General features: G+C 47.6%; 1 protein-coding gene across 1 annotated transcript; it reads left to right on the forward strand.

Moving 5' to 3' along the window:
- Positions 1 to 13,218: 13,218 nt before the first annotated feature.
- Positions 13,219 to 16,068, forward strand: LOC101766699 (serine/arginine repetitive matrix protein 2). Its single transcript, XM_004955256.2, has 3 exons — positions 13,219 to 13,504; positions 13,873 to 15,393; positions 15,492 to 16,068. The coding sequence occupies exons 1-3, from the start codon at positions 13,463 to 13,465 to the stop codon at positions 15,555 to 15,557; spliced, it is 1,629 nt and encodes a 542-aa protein (XP_004955313.1). The 5' UTR covers positions 13,219 to 13,462; the 3' UTR covers positions 15,558 to 16,068.
- The last annotated feature ends 38 nt before the right edge of the window (positions 16,069 to 16,106 follow it).

Consider the following 16,106-nt stretch of genomic DNA (forward strand, 5'->3'; position numbering starts at 1 on the left):
TCGGCCAACTAGTAGAAGACGCTTCACCGATTCGGCAGCTCTTCAATGACGTCAGCGGACGAGTACCAGAGGAGGCAGAGGAGGCCTTAGCACCGGCGGCCTTCATCGAGTCCATGAGGATCCCAGTCTTCAGGGCCCTTCGTCATATGGCCGATCGTGCCAAGCTGGCCAAGACTCGTGAAGAGGAAGATACGTTCAAGCGTCAAGCTCAAGAGGCCCATCGGCGCATCCATGTTCTGGAAGACTCCCGCCCGGCAATTATCGGTGAGATAGACCGTCTTAAGCGTCGGAGGGCGGAGCTTGCCAAGGAGATGGAGCAAGTGACCAAAGCAATCAGCGCCGAAGAGAAAAAACTTCAAGAGCTACCTTCTGTTATTGCCGATCTGACACGGGAGAGGCAGCGCTTCGCTCACGAGGCCCTAAGACTCCACCGCAGCGCATCGGAGGTCCCTGGATCGGCGGACGAAGACCAACGGGTCCTTGATTCTGTCGATCAGATCCGACATCGGGCAATCACAGCTATCGATACCCTTCTGGGTAATCTGTAAAACACTGATCGTTTTGTACGGACATTTACTATCTTCTTTGACCGCCCTCTCTATTTACTGTCTTCCTTATTTCCGATGGGACGTAGCCTTACCAAATTTCCATGCATCTCTTTCCCATAAATACCGGCCTAGGCATTTCCTCCCGATAGTAACGTTTTGGTTTTCGGTTTTACTCTTTCTTCCCTCTCATCGGTGCGACTTCCTGTCATGGCTTCGTCAGTGTCTTCTTCTTCTGTCAACCAGGTGAAATCTTGACCCCGACTTCCTTTCTTTTTAGATCTTAGGAAGGGAACCCCCTTTCTTACCCCTTTTTTTTTGTTTTAGCCTCAACGTCTTAGTCCCGAGCTCGTGCGCGCCATTGAGCTTATCCATTCTGAGGACCCACTGACGCTGGAGGACCAGAAGCTGATCATGGCTCATCGTGAGGAGCTTCGAGATCACGTCACCGTGGAGGCTCGTGTGGTCTTGGACTTTGTGGAGAGCAACGGTCACCGGCGATCTCCAATCGACAGGAGTCATCCGCTTCCTCCGTGAGTCGTTCTTGAGGACGCGGCGGCAGGAACTTCGCGCCCGGCCATGGATCGGAGCCACCCTCTCCCGCGTCAAGTTGAAGTGGAGGCCTCAATGAAAGAAATAGAAGAAGAATACCTCCATGGATCGGAGCCACCCTCTCCCGCGTCAAGTTGAAGTGGAGGCCTCAATGAAAGAAATAGAAGAAGAATACCTCCATCTCATGATAGAATTAGGTCGGGCTGAGAGGGAGCGCAAGAAGAAGAAAAATTAGTTATTGTATTTTTTGTTCTAAGGGCGACTAATGTTTTGTCGGCCATGTAACCCATCGTCCGTACCGAATGAATGCAATCGGCCGATCCGGTCGACTATGTGTTTGAACCGATTTGCATCGGTTATGCGTTTGAACCGGTTTGTATCGGCTATGTGTGGTCGTGTCATGGTTATTTTCCTACGCTCCGACCCATATACTGGGGTAGTATCTTTTTAAGTACCTTCCGTTTAGAGCTCTAGTGAATTCGTCCCCTTCTATTGTTTGAAAATGTAAGCATTTCCTGGAGCACATCTACCGATTTTATACGGCCCTTCCCAGGTAGGGGACCATTTTCTGAATTTAGGATCTTTCGACCCAATCGGCAATACTAACTTCCATACTAAGTCCCCAGGGGAGAATTGCTTGACTTTGACCTCCTTATCGTACCACCTGGCTACTTTCTTTTTGTTTTCTTCGATACTTATCAGAGCTCTCAATCGTTGGCCAGCCAAATCGTCAAGTTCCCTTTTCATAAGTGATGAGTAGTCATCGGCCGTTAGCTGATCCTGGAGCGTGATACGCCTCGATCCCGCCCTTGACTCCCACGGCAGTACCGCATCGTGACCGTACACCAATTGGTAGGGAGATAACTTGGTAGCCCCATGACAAGCCATCCGGTACGCCCATAAGGCCTCTGTCAAACATAGATGCCACTTCTTCGGTTGTTCCTCGACTTTTCTTTTGATCAATTTGATTATCCCTTTATTGGAGGATTCCGCCTGACCATTGGCTTGGGCGTAGTATGGAGAAGAATTTAACAATTTGATTCCCATATCGGTCGCAAATTCCTCAAATGCCCCCGATGTGAACATTGTTCCTTGATCGGTTGTTATAGTCTGAGGGATACCGAATCGGTAGACGATGTGATCTCTTACGAAATCGGCCATGATAGCCGATGTCACGGCTCTCAACGGGACTGCCTCTACCCATTTAGTAAAGTAGTCAGTAGCCACCAGAATAAATTTGTGCCCTTTGCTTGATGGTGGGTAGATTTGGCCGATAAGGTCTATCCCCCACCCCCTGAACGGCCATGGTTTGATGATAGGATTCATCGCCGACGCGGGTGCACGCTGGACATTTCCAAACTTTTGACACTCCTGACAACCCTTATAATATTTGAAACAGTCTTCGAGGACTGTTGGCCAATAGTACCCGTTATTCCTGATCATCCACTTCATCTTATGCGCCGATTGGTGCGCCCACACACCCCTTCATGGATTTCTCCCATTAGAGTCTTGGCCTCTTCTGTCCCAAGGCACTTGAGAAGGACTCCATCAATCGTTCGGTAGAATAGGTCATCTTCGAGCAGTACGTATTTGGTGGCATGAAAACGTACTCGTCGCTCCACCTTTTTAGACGGATCCCTCAGGTAGTCGGCAATTTCTTTACGCCAGTCGTCGGCCGTGAGTTCCAAAGCCATAGCGCCCAGAATCGGCCGATACCCAGATGCGTGCTGGGCGAGTTTGTTTGTATCTTCGTTGCGGTCCCTTGGGAGGTGCTCGATTACTGCCGATCTGAATTCTTTTAAGAGCTTTAAGCAATCTTCATAATAAATTCTTAATACGTCGTCTTTGCACTCAGACCTTCCGGTCAGTTGATCCACAATAAGCATGGAATCTCCGAAGATTTCAACGGAATCGGCCTTAACTTCTCTTAATAGTTGTAGGTCTTTTAATACAGCTCGGTACTCCGCTTGATTATTAGTAGCGGCGGTTTCTATCGGCAGAGAAAAATCATAGCTTGCCCCCCGAGGCGATATGAGAACGATGCCGATTCCTGATCCGACCCCACATGATGATCCATCGAAATATAATGTCCAGGACGCCGGCTCTACGAGGGCAATTTCCGGTCCGCAGTGCTGGGCGACGAAATCGGCCATGACTTGGCCTTTGACGGCTTTTGCCGATTCATACCGCAGGTCAAACTCTGATAAAGCTAGGATCCATTTGCCGATTCGACCTTTCAATATCGGCAGTAATAGCATGTATTTTACTACGTCGTCTTTGCATACGACTACACATTCTGCCGACAGTAGATAGTGCCTGAGTTTGGTACATGAGAAGTAAAGGCATAGGCACAGACGCTCCACCGGAGGATATTTTGTTTCAGCATCCAGAAGTCTTCTACTGACATAATAAATTACTCGCTCCTTGCCTTCAAACTCCTGGACTAGAGCCGATCCAATAGCTTTGCCATCGGCCGACAAGTATAGTTTAAACGGCTTACCAGCTTGAGGGGGAACTAACACTGGTGGTGAGACCAAGTATTGCTTGATATCTTCCAATGCTTTGCGCTGCTCTTCTCCCCATATAAATTCTTGGTCTGGCTTTAGCTTCAGAAGCGGCGTGAACGCCTGAATCCATCCGGATAGATTAGATATAAATCTTCTGATGAAGTTCACCTTGCCGATTAGATATTGCAGTTCGGTTTTGTTTTGTGGGGCCACGACTTTGTTGATGGCCGCTATGGTCTTCCGACTGATCTCTATGCCTCGTTCGTGTACCATGAATCCTAAGAACTGTCCGGCGGATACGCCGAAAGCACATTTGTTGGGATTCATTTTAAGACCGTGTATTTTGGTACACTCTAGCACTTTTCGCAAATCGGCCAGATGTTCCTCGTGACCTTTAGACTTGACCACGACATCATCGATGTAAATTTCTACCAGAAGGCCAATGAGTTTGTGGAATATGTAATTCATAGCTCTCTGATATGTAGCGCCAGCGTTCTTCAAGCCGAAAGTCATCACCACCCACTCGAACAAACCAAGGTGGCCTGGACATCTGAAGGCCGTTTTGGGTATATCCTCTTCGGCCATCAGTATTTGATTGTACCCGGCGTTTCCGTCCATGAAGCTAATGATTTTATGCCCCGCGGCAGCGTCGATCAGTACATCGGCCGTTGGCATGGGGTAACCATCCATCGGTGTGGCCTGATTAAGATTCCTGAAATCAACGCAAACGCGTAGCTTCCCATTTTTCTTGTATACTGGTACGATGTTAGAAATCCACTCGGCATAACGACATTGCCGAATAAATTTTGCTTCGATCAGCCGAATTATTTCAGCTTTTATGTCTGGTAGTATTTTAGGATTGCAGCGCCGTGCGGGTTGTTGGTACGGCCGATACCCCGGTTTTATGGGCAGCCGATGTTCAACAATGGATCGGTCTAAACCGGGCATCTCGTGATACTCCCAAGCAAAACAATCCTTAAATTCCTTTAATAAATTTGTCAATTTACACTTGTACTCTGGATCTAAATTCGCACTAATATAAGTCGGCCTTGGTTTGGAACCATCGCCTAAATCTATCATTTCCAATGAATCGGCCGACGTGAACCCGTGCCCTAGCTTCCCATCTTCTCGGGCGAACTGGTCCATCTATTCTGAATCTTCGGAGCCGACTGCTCGGATCGGCTGTAGGCCAAAATCGGTGACCTTCAGGAAATCGGTCTCCCATACTCTGCCAGATATGCATCTGACGGTTTCGCAGCTCCACTGCTGCGTGTCGGCTGCTGCGATGCTGTACGCGGAATCGGCGTTGACCACCTCGATGTTATCGCCGACCCATTGCACGAGGCATTGATGCATTGTTGATGGGATGCAGCAATTTGCGTGTATCCAGTCTCGACCGAGTAGCATGTTGTAGGACCCTTTGCCATTAATAATAAAGAAGGTGGTAGGAAGGGTCTTACTGCTGATGGTGAGGTCGACGCAGAGAGCGCCGCGAGCGTTTGACACCTTGCCCTCGAAGTCCTTGAGCATCATGTCTGTCTTGGTCAAGTCGTCGTCGCTTTTCCTAAGTTTCCGGAGTACGGCGTACGGCATGATGTTGACTGCAGCTCCTCCGTCTACCATCAGTCTAGTGAGGGGGCGGCCGTCAACATGCCCTTTAAGGAACAGTGCCTTCATATGTTGTCGTTCGTCATCTTCGGGCTTCTCGAACGTGGCCATCATTGGCTCCAAGGCCAACTGAGCTGTTTGTTCTTCTATTGCCGATACATCCTGTCGATCGGCGGGAGTCATGAATTCCATCGGCAGTATAAAAACCATGCCGATCTCGGCTGCCGATTCGTCACCCGCCGATTCGTCATCCCCTTTATCGTTTCTTTTGGGGCGCCACACCTGAGGCCTTCCTTCCTTCTTATTTGTCGTGCTCTCTCCTTCTTGCTGTTCCCATTGCCGGAGACGTTGGATTCTTCGTTTTTGAGACTTGGTCAATCCATCGGGACACCACCTGGGGTTTATTGGTCTTCCCCTGACTTGGCGCGTTCCCACTCCGGTTCACGCCCTAACGGGTTTTCATCTGTCACCCGAGCATCGGCCATCTCTTCAAGCCGGCTGTGAACATTGGTCTTGTTTTCTGACCGGTCATGCCGATCAATCCTGCCCCCCTGCCTATCATGGCGTCTATCTTCCGACCGATCATATCGGTCACTTCTGCCCCCCAGCCGATCATGCATGGGAGGGCGCTGGTCATCTTGGTTGCGCCAATTCCTGCTGATCGGTTCTGGCCTTCCGTCTCTGGAACGAGACCTGTCAAACGGTCGATTGCCACGATAAGGACCGTTGCATTCTGGGCAAGTATTGGCCGAAGGTAGCCTGAGGTTATTTTCCCAACAATGAATGAAGAACGGACATCTCCAGTGTTCTTCGTGCCGATGCAGTGCTTCTTCTCGGGACCGTGAGCGTTCATGCTGACGTTGGTACTTCTGAAGCAGGAACTGGGAAGTAATGCGTGGCCCTTCTGACTCACCATCGTCATCCTCTATCCGTCGCTTCCCCTTGACATCTTCAGGCGTAGCTTGATTTCTGGGATCGACAGCGCCACTCTTTTTGGCCGATTCGGACGTCAGCACTTTTGTTTGGAGTGAATTCTTCCTCGTATCAACCATGTTGGTAGGAAAGGGGTGTTGGTCAATCTTCATTGGCTTGGCCGATTTTGCCGGCACTTCAAATTTAAGTCTGCCTTGCTCAATGGCCGACTATATCTGCTGCCTGAAGATCTTGCACTCGTTGGTGTCATGGGATGTGGCATTATGCCACTTGCAATACTTCATCTTTTTTAATTGTTCGGCAGAAGGTATTGTATGGTACGGCGAGAGTTTAATCTGCCCTTCCTGGAGGAGAAGGTCGAAGATTTTATCGGCCTTAGTTGTGTCAAAACCGAACACTTCCGGATCCTTCTTGCCGAATGGGCATGATATCGGCTTTTTTCCCTTGATCCATTCCGCAAGTCCGACTTCAACATCCTCCTCATCCTCTAATTCTTCCAGGAATGCCACTTTCTTTTGGAAATTCCTCCGCGGATCGAAAGGACGTATCTCCTGTCCAGACAATCGGTGGACAATCTGGCTCAGACTCTCGAACTCCTGCGAAGCATATTTTTCTTTGATGTGAGGCAGAAGGCCTTGGAAAGCTATATCGGCTAATTGTGAATCGGTTAGAGCCAGGGAATAGCACTTGTTTCTGATCTCCCGAAACCTCTGTATATACGAGGATATCGGCTCATCACCTCTTTGCCTTAGGCTGGTCAAATCGGACAGCTTCATCTCATGCACCCCGGCATAGAAGTATTTGTGGAACTGTCTCTCTAAATCGGCCCATGTAATAATCGAGTTTGGCGGTAATGTCGTGAACCATTGAAAGGCCGAACCAGACAGAGATGACGAGAACAACCGTACCCGTAGGGCGTCTTGCGTAGCTGCTTCTCCGCATTGGATGATGAATCTATTCACATGCTCTACGGTCGAAGTATCATCCATCCCCGAAAATTTAGTAAAATCGGGAACTTTATACCGATGGGGGAACGGCAATAAGTCATATGTAGACGGGTAGGGTGTTCTGTAGGTATAAGTTTGCACTTTCGGCTTCAAGCCGAATTGTTCTTGCATTACCTCCGCAATACGTGCCGACCAATCTGGCTGTTGTTGGTGAATCATTGGCTGAGGTATCGGCACATGCTGGTAAATCGGAGGCTGAATAAATGGAGGCTGATTGAAAGGTGGTATTTGAGTGTAAGCCGGCGGCGTAGTAAAGGTCGGCTGTTTGAATGAACCACTCGTTTCATCATATAGCATGAGCTCTGCTGTCTTGTTGACCTCCGGAGCGACAGGCTGGTATGGTGGTATAGTCGACTGAATGGCCGCCTGGAAGGAAGCCTGGAATGGAGGGTTTCCTTGACTGGCCGATTGATTCAGACCGACCGTGGCTGAAGTTGCCCCCCAGGGTGATGGGCTAACTGGAGGGAATGGTGCAGAGGACAGCTGAATGGAGCCATATCCCATAGGAGCTGATGAGGAGGAGGCACCTGATCCCCCGACAGAAAATTGAATCGGCTGCGAAGCCGAATTTGGATAAGTCTGATTTGGTGGAGTCGGCTGAAAATATGTTGGTCCCCTGTACCCTTGAGGTACCCCGCCAACGAAGGAGTTGACAACAGCGTTGTGCACCATGTTGGAAAGTACTGGGGACTGATCAATGAAGGCGTGATGAATAGACTGTTGAATCATATCGGACATTTTGTCCGAATCCTCAGAAATCGTGATCTGGCGGGGAGCAGGGAATGGAGTCTTTTTGATGGTCTCCCCGCTTCTGGAGCGACTGAAAGACTTCAGGCAAGCTTTCCGGAACTGAGCCGTATACTTGTCCAGCTCTTCCTTCTGGTCGTCCTTCAGATCTGCTTCCGTCACCTCGATGACGTTATCTTCGGAGACTTTAGCAGCTTTCGACATGATGGCGGTTGTATTCGGTCCCACCGAGCGTGCCAAAAGTGTGTTGGCGCTAGAAATCGGTCAACCGAATCCCAGCGACCGACACACGACCCGGGAGAATCTGCTTAGCTCCTGTTCGGGTGAATGCCCTGGTGCGGTTCACGCGGCGTGCCAGCCAATCTGACCTGTTGATTGGCAAGGAAGAATTCGTGTCAGGTCCAGAAATCACGATCGGCTAAGTTTCCGATCTCGATAGAGTTTATCAGCGAATCGGCCGATTTACTGTAGTAATGAAATCGGCTATAAGACAGCCTGATTTCTGTAGCCTTGTAGACAGGAGATTGCTAAAGTAATCGGTACAAAGCTATGATAACGACACTAGGAACAGATCTAATCGGCAACAGATAAATTTAATAGCAGAATATGGAAAGAGCCGAGACTGCCGATTCCTAGCTGGATAACTGGTGATAAAGACTAGAAAAGCAGGTAAAACCTATGAATCTAGCAAATATCGATAACTAGTGAATAAATCTAAACGAAACAACAGCGATACGCCTGAAGTTAAAGCTTAGATATTACTCGATAAACGGAACTTACAGAATCGGCCGGAGATCAAGATGATGCAGCCCTGCCAACCCGCACGAACTCGTGAAAAAAGAGGAAAGTAATGGCGAAGTCGCCTGCTTGAAAGTAAGTACGAGGAAAAAGTAGTTTGTTGTATTGATTGGTTGATGATTACAGATTTACAAAGGTAGCTATTTATAGCCCCGTACAGATAACTTCTTAACCGACTAGAATTCTATCCCTAATTCAAACAGAAAACGAATATCTACAAGCACAATTCGTGCTAAGTTGGTTACTCTACGCCTCATGGGCTGACTTCCACCTTATCCTTCCATCCCTTTCCGAGCCCATACAAGCCCAATTAGCCCATCCCCCTAATCGGCCGATTCCTTATCGGCAAAAGATTACCGATTGGGACCCTGGTATATTCGACCCAAAGTGAGACAGAAGTCACCGGCCGATCTCACACTGCAGCACCATTTGGCTGATTCCCAACTGTGCTTCTCCAATTCCCCCTCTTCTTGGCGCCGATCCTACTAGTGACGAAATCTGGCGTCAACAAGTTGCTATCCTAGAAATATATTGAAGTTGTCACATGGTATGTACATTAGTTGGTATCTCAAAACTTTATTAAATTTGATACACAATATGCTATAAGTTGCAATGGCAAAAAAAAATATGATAAAAATATTACATAGTACCAAAGTATGTCATAAGTTGCTATTAGTAGAAATATATCAAAATTGTTACATAGTATACACATAAATTGATATCATATGATTATCACATTTGTTTGCATAGAGTATAATAACTTATCTACTATATCCGATAGTAATTTATGTAGAGATAATGTGGTGACTTATATAGTTTAGTCTTCGTAATGGTAAGTAATACGAATGTAAAAAATTATTTGTGTATTAATTTATGTACACAATTTGTCGAGAGGTTTACATATAAGTCAGTACATAAATAATATTTCAAAATATATCGATCATGGATTTTATTTTGTATATCTCAACATAAGAAACACGGTGGCGCGAACGGAATTGAAAATGGACACTTCATAAGGAAGTTATCATATTTTTTTAAGCAAAACCAATAAAAGGATTGCGGGCCACAATAGCCCACCTCCATCCCATCGGGCTATTAGAAGGCAACGTCAGTCGCGCTCTCGTACAATAGAGTGACCCGTCATTAAATAAACTTTTCCTTCGTGAAACTAAGCTAAGATGCAACGACATAAGACAATCACACATACTTATATTAAACCAGTTGTACACTGTTTACATGAAGGATAGATTATACTGATATTCTACTAATTAACTAGTAAGCCGCTACTTGGTCTTTGCAGCAGACACTTGGTCGTTCCCGTAGGTGCGAACAAGGCAGACCCAGAAGGAAAGGACGACAACAATGAGGGCGCTGAGAATGCAAGCCCAGGCGATGAGCACCCACGCTCATCACCCACGGCTGGTCAGCAAACAACAATGCGGCGCCGGAAGTGAAGGCGACATCAAAGCCAACCCCTATACCCGATATTGTAGAGAGCTTCCCACGCAGCGAAGGGCACCTCCGGCAAGAAGAGGGTCAGGTGCCCCATCGCTAGAAAGACCACCGCCGGGTAGACGTCGGCCAACATGATGACCGGCAGCCACCATGGGAAGCCGCCGCCGCTCCCCAAGGACTTGCTGCTGTCGTACATGATGTTGGCCACACCTGCTGTGTCGGTGATGAAAAGTTGTGGCATGCAGACAATTGTTATCCATTGGCCGCCACGTCACACGTTCATCTTCTTGTTCCTCTCCCCGATCGTCAAGGTTGACGACGCTGATGATGCCATTACCCACTGAAAAGCACGGGGTATGCTGTTGCCTATCTTCAACTTCAATTCCTGCCCGGTGGACATGATTTTGTTCGGTCAGCACGTGCCTCTTTATCTTCTTTCTTCGTTGGCACAAAGAAACTCCTCAAAATAGAATGTGTTATATACCTAAAAGAAAAAACATAGTATGATATGAGTCGTTACTATCTTATAAAGAATACTGTGCATATATCAAACTTTAATACCGTCAACCAAAACTGGTAGATTATCAACGCTCTTCTCTTTCTAAATAAAAGAAGAAGATAATCTGTAGCCAAACAGAAATACTACTTAAATTAGGTCGAGCAAATATATATAATTCAATGAATTCTTTGCACATCGATCTCCAAACCCCCCAAAATCTAGGAAATCGACATGAGTCAGGCACCTTGGTCATCCGATCGCTGAGCTACTGCACGCTATCAGACAAAGGGAAGGAGGAGATGCTGAGTTTGTTTACCGGCTATATGCTAGTAGAAGATTAGGAGGAGAGCATACCTTGCTGCGGCGAAGGAGACGTACGGCCGGGGCGATCGATCGAGTCGCGACGGGATTTGACGGGAAGGCTAGCTTTAGGCGTACCGACGGGATTTGCTTCTTATCATGTTAATTCGGTTGGTTCTGTTCTGGTATAATAATAGCTGTTGTACGTGTGTGCTCGGTTGCTCCACGTTGTAACGATAAACCTTATTTTCCTTCTTAATATAAATATATGTAGCTCTCCTGCATAAAAAAAATGGAGAGGTAGAGAGGTGGATCCAATCAATCTACAGGCTTGCTAGCACCTGAACATCTAGGGGAGCAACTTCCATCGAACGCATGCATCATCATACCATAATAAATACCCACTAATAATTGGTCGCGACATTGCAACATAAAGAATCTATGGTTGTAACATTGAAAAAATACGAAAAAATAGCTCAATGTAAAATAATATTAAGATAGGAAAAATTCCCATCGCAACATTGAACACATGTTTCATGCAACATTTTCAAATAAAACATCATATGCCAGGTTGAGGTTGAGCTCGTACGGGAGCAAACAATGTAATATGAAAAATCAACAGATGAAACATCAAAAGCCAACTGTTGCAACATTGAAACATCTCAAAAAATCAATCGTGCAACATCAGATGATGCATTCATCTACAACACCCGTGCGCATCTACAACGCTTGCAACGTCCAAAATCTCTACTGCAACATCATGAGATACCTATTGCAACATGGCAGTCTGGGGGCTATCTTTAGATCTAGGTTCCTAAGGCCATCAGTACCGAAGATCCTGCTGCTACTGCTGCTGCCAGTGCCGACGTGCACGGTGATGCTCAGCTGCAGCGCGTCAGCCTTGGCCTCTTCTTCTCCATCCTCTCCGTCGCCTGGGCAGGGCTCTTGGAACGCTACCCCCTATCAGTGGGAGGAAGGGAGAGGAGGAGGCGTTGCTGGGCAGAGCAGCAGGAAGCGAAGCAGGCTGGGAGGAGCCCCTGCGATGGCGAGGCACCATGGCTAGCTGGAGGGAGGGAGGGAGAGGAGGAGGGCACGGCCAGGCAGAAGCAGCAGGAAGCATAGCCGCACAAGGGGGAGCGAGCTAGCATCGCAGGATGAGACGCAGAGGCTCGGGCTCCGTATCACTGGATGAGATGCAGACGCATCACTGATCTCGCCGTCTCGGGCACTCGCATCGATACAGAGCAGGGAGCACGGAGCAGAAGTAGAACGAGATTCGGGTGCGGTGCGGTGGAAGGAATCGTCGTGCAGATAAGAATTTTTTTTATCAATGCATGATGTTTTTGCTGGTGACGGAAATGTATTGAAATGAGGCAGCAAGATAATATGTGGACGACATCGTGCCACGTCTCCGTACGCACGGACCTTAACATTACCGATCGATCTTCTTCAATTGTTGCCTCCTAGTACTCCTATACCGCATATACCTCAAACATTCTTCGGCATGAATGCTCGTCATGTCCTTCCATGTAACGTGTGCCTGTGCTAGCTTGTTTCTATCGGATTTGTTTTTTTTAAAGTTCCCTTCACGAACTCAAAGCGGCAGCTGAAGCGTTTTGAACTCAAAGCTGTTGGCCACAATTTTTTAGCAAGCTACGCTTTCCCTAACCTTGGTTGTAGCAAAATTGGTGTCCAAAAAAGCATGCCCCAAGTCCCAATATAGGGCCATGTTTAGTTACTCCCAACTTCCAACTTTGACACTATGCAAAAAGAAGATTCCCCATCACATCAAACTTGCGGTACATGTATGGAGTACTAAATGTAGATGAAATTAAAAAGTAATTGTACAGTTTTGTTGTACTTTACGAGACGAATCTTTTGAGCCTAATTAGTTAATATTTGGACAATAATTCACAAATACAAACGAAACGCTACAGTGTGCTACAGTGCTGTAACAGTAATTTGGCACCTCCCAAATTGGCCAACTAAACAAGGCCTAGGTCTATCTGCATATTGATCTTGTCCTAGCTTTGTCAGCTCATGTGCAGCATTGCACACACGACACCACTGCAATATTGTTAGACGAAGCACTTCTGGAACATTCTGGACATGAAAGCCAGATTTTTTTTTTGAATTGAGCTGCATCACCTCTGGAATCAATCAGTTGTTTTTGTTTCAGGGGATCTAATTTCATGTCATGCTGTTTTTTTTTTGTCATGTGACCTATAGACTTCCCTCGTCGGGTCTCGCTCAGCCTATCCAACAGAGGAATAAGCCTTGCCTGGTCCCCCAGCCAAGAAGAGAAGCAGAAGCCTGGCCCCGGCCACGGAGGAAACTGAGGCAGGGGCGAGCCGCCGCCGACGAATCCATCTCCTTCCCTCGTCGGGTCTCGCTCAGGGAATCCAATCGATCCATCTCCCTCCTCCAGGTTCACTTCGCCCTCGTCCCTCCCCTCCCCCTCTCCTGCTACTGTGCCCCCCTCCCGTCCAGGTGCCCTGCCGCCGGAGCCAGATGAAGACCAAGGCCTCCGCCAGCAAGAACGCCGCCGGCAAGGTAACCACCGCGACCCGCATCTCCATCTCTCTCCTTTTCCACTCCGGTCCGGTCTGTTTCTTGAGACTTAGCCTGGATACCTACCTGCGGTTCTTGAGGGGGAAAAAAAACCAAATTGCTACTTGTACTGTACTCCAGATTCCCAATTCGTCTGCACACGAGAATCCTGTAGTACCTCTTTTTTTTTGCCTCGTTTAGGATGCCTGTTCTTTCTTTGATATATTGATAATTAGAGAGGGCACACCCAAAAAGGAAAATAAAAAGTTCCTTAGACTGTCAAACTGAGACGCCAATTCTTGAGCTTTGTATGGCTGTATATGTTGCCCAAAAACCCTACTGCTAACTGAATTTCTCTTCTTGTTTGTTAGGATGAGGCCAAGCCCAAGAAGATCCGGTCCTCGCGCAATCACCGCCACCGCCGCAACCACTCCTCCTCCTCCGGTTCTGAATCCCCACCGCGCAAGCGCTCCAAGAAGCACAGTAAGAGGGTCGCCGATAAGAAGAGCAGAAGGAGCAAGGTTAGCAGCAGCAGCCGCAGACGTCGGCGGCGTAGCCTTAGCCCAAGCCACAGCCTCAGTAGCAGCAGCAGCCCTTCCTCGATAGCTCGGCACCATTCCACATGCAGTGGCAGCGCTTCTGAGAGCTTGGAGAGCCCACCACCCAGGAGCCAGTCCAGAGATGTTCACAAGAAAAAAGGGAGGGGGAGGGACAGAGAGAGGGATCGCAAGAGGAGGAAGGCACGGAGATCGGCAAGTTCCTCGAGCACTTCAGCAAGTAGTGGCAGTAGCCGTAGCAGGAGCAAGAGTAAGCACAGGAAGAGGAGGACTGATGCTGGCACCACACGGGATAAGATTGAAATAGACTATGACAATCGCCATGCCTCCCGGTCTGAGAAGAACATGGCTGAGGATGATGATAGGGATGAAGAAGCACTCACTGTTATTGCCAAGAAGAGGGATGGTGATATCGACAGCTACAAGAAGAATTTGGAATTGGAGAGCCAACATTCCAAGAAGGCCAATCAAACACAAGACATGGAACCTGCTGGTGGTGGAAATTCAGATGCTGAGGATCTGGAGCTGATTCTCAGGCAGAAAGCTCTCGAGAACTTCAGAAAGTTCAGGGCAGCAGCGGCAGGTAAAACAGATACCAACGGAGCTACAGGGAAGGAAGCATTGATAGATGGCTCACAGAATACAGGTACAGAAATTGCTGAAGCAAGGTCTTCTGCTGTTAACCATTTTCAGTGGCAGGGAAGCAGCCTTGTAATGAAAAATTCTGCTGGATCACCTAGATCAGAGGATTGTGGGAATGCTACAAGTCATTCTTGGAAGCAGGAAGGCAGTGCTGGCATGAGTCATGGGGCTGCATCACCTGGAATACTTGAGGCTGGCGAGATTGGTGGTGCAACTCAACAGAAAGGAAGAACAGTGGAGGCAACTCATTCAAATTGTCAGTTTAGGTCACCACAGGATGGTAGGAACAGTCTTAGTGTAATGCAAAGGTTGGAGAGCATGCCAGGGAGTTGTGCAGGGGTGTTAGGAAGCAGTGCAGGGGTGAGTCATGTGAATGGAGCTCCAAGGGTCAGATCAGTTGTGAGCATACCGGCCAGGGAAGGTCTTGATGGTAGCACATATACCACGCCCCCTAGGCCCAGTGAAAATTCTGCTCCTGTTGAAAGCAGTAGCGATATTGGGCGCCCTCTGATTGACATTAACAAAGCTGAAAGAACTAATGGAGATGGCAGAAAGACAAGTGAAGCTTCAGCCTCTAATGGTTCTATTTTGTCACCTGCTGAGGGCAAGAGCCAGATTAGGACCGAGGATAAAGATGGTGCTCAGTTTCAGAAGAAGACCTTCTCTAGAATGCATGATGGAGAGACGGTGGAGGTGAGGAACAGAGTTTCACTGTTGCTTCAGGTGCTTGAATTATCATGCTACAAATATATTCATTCAATCTAATTGTTTACCCTTTTTCCATTTTATAGGTCAGCTACAAAGTGTACATACCAAAGAAAACCCCGGCCCTTGCAAGGAGGAAACTGCAGCGCTGAAAACTTCAAGAAAATTTTGATGGGAAAACGTCAAGAAAATCATCTATAGTTGTCCTTAGTTCACTGTCTCCAACGTAGCTCTTAGTTGGATATAACTATTTTCTTCTAGCACAAGTCTACCATACATACACTACGTCTTTTGGATATATTTCCGCACACTGAGATGACCCCAAATTGCAGTTTTGCTGCTTGACAGGAGCTGATAAACTCGGTTGTGTTATGCCAAATCAACATGGCTGCCCAAGAAACGGCCAGCATGGCTGCTCAAATCCTAAGGTCACGGCCAAAGTTTTTTTGCATGCCAAACTTTGTCACTGAACCAAGCATTGGCCAAAATAGCTGGGCACGGCCAATATTTGGTCTGGCATGCTGGGGCATGTATCCAAAGACGCTCATACTGCCAATGTGCCTTTTGTACTTGAAGTGATGGCTAATCTTGGTTCTTGGATTGATGTACTTTGGGATGGTGATGTTGATTGTTGGCATGGAATGTGATTGTTTTTGTTTCGTATACCTGATTGGTTTGGTTATTTTGTGTCTTTATTACTG

The sequence above is a fragment of the Setaria italica genome, chromosome II (genome assembly GCF_000263155.2).
Source record: "Setaria italica strain Yugu1 chromosome II, Setaria_italica_v2.0, whole genome shotgun sequence".
Classification (NCBI taxonomy): Eukaryota; Viridiplantae; Streptophyta; class Magnoliopsida; order Poales; family Poaceae; genus Setaria; species Setaria italica.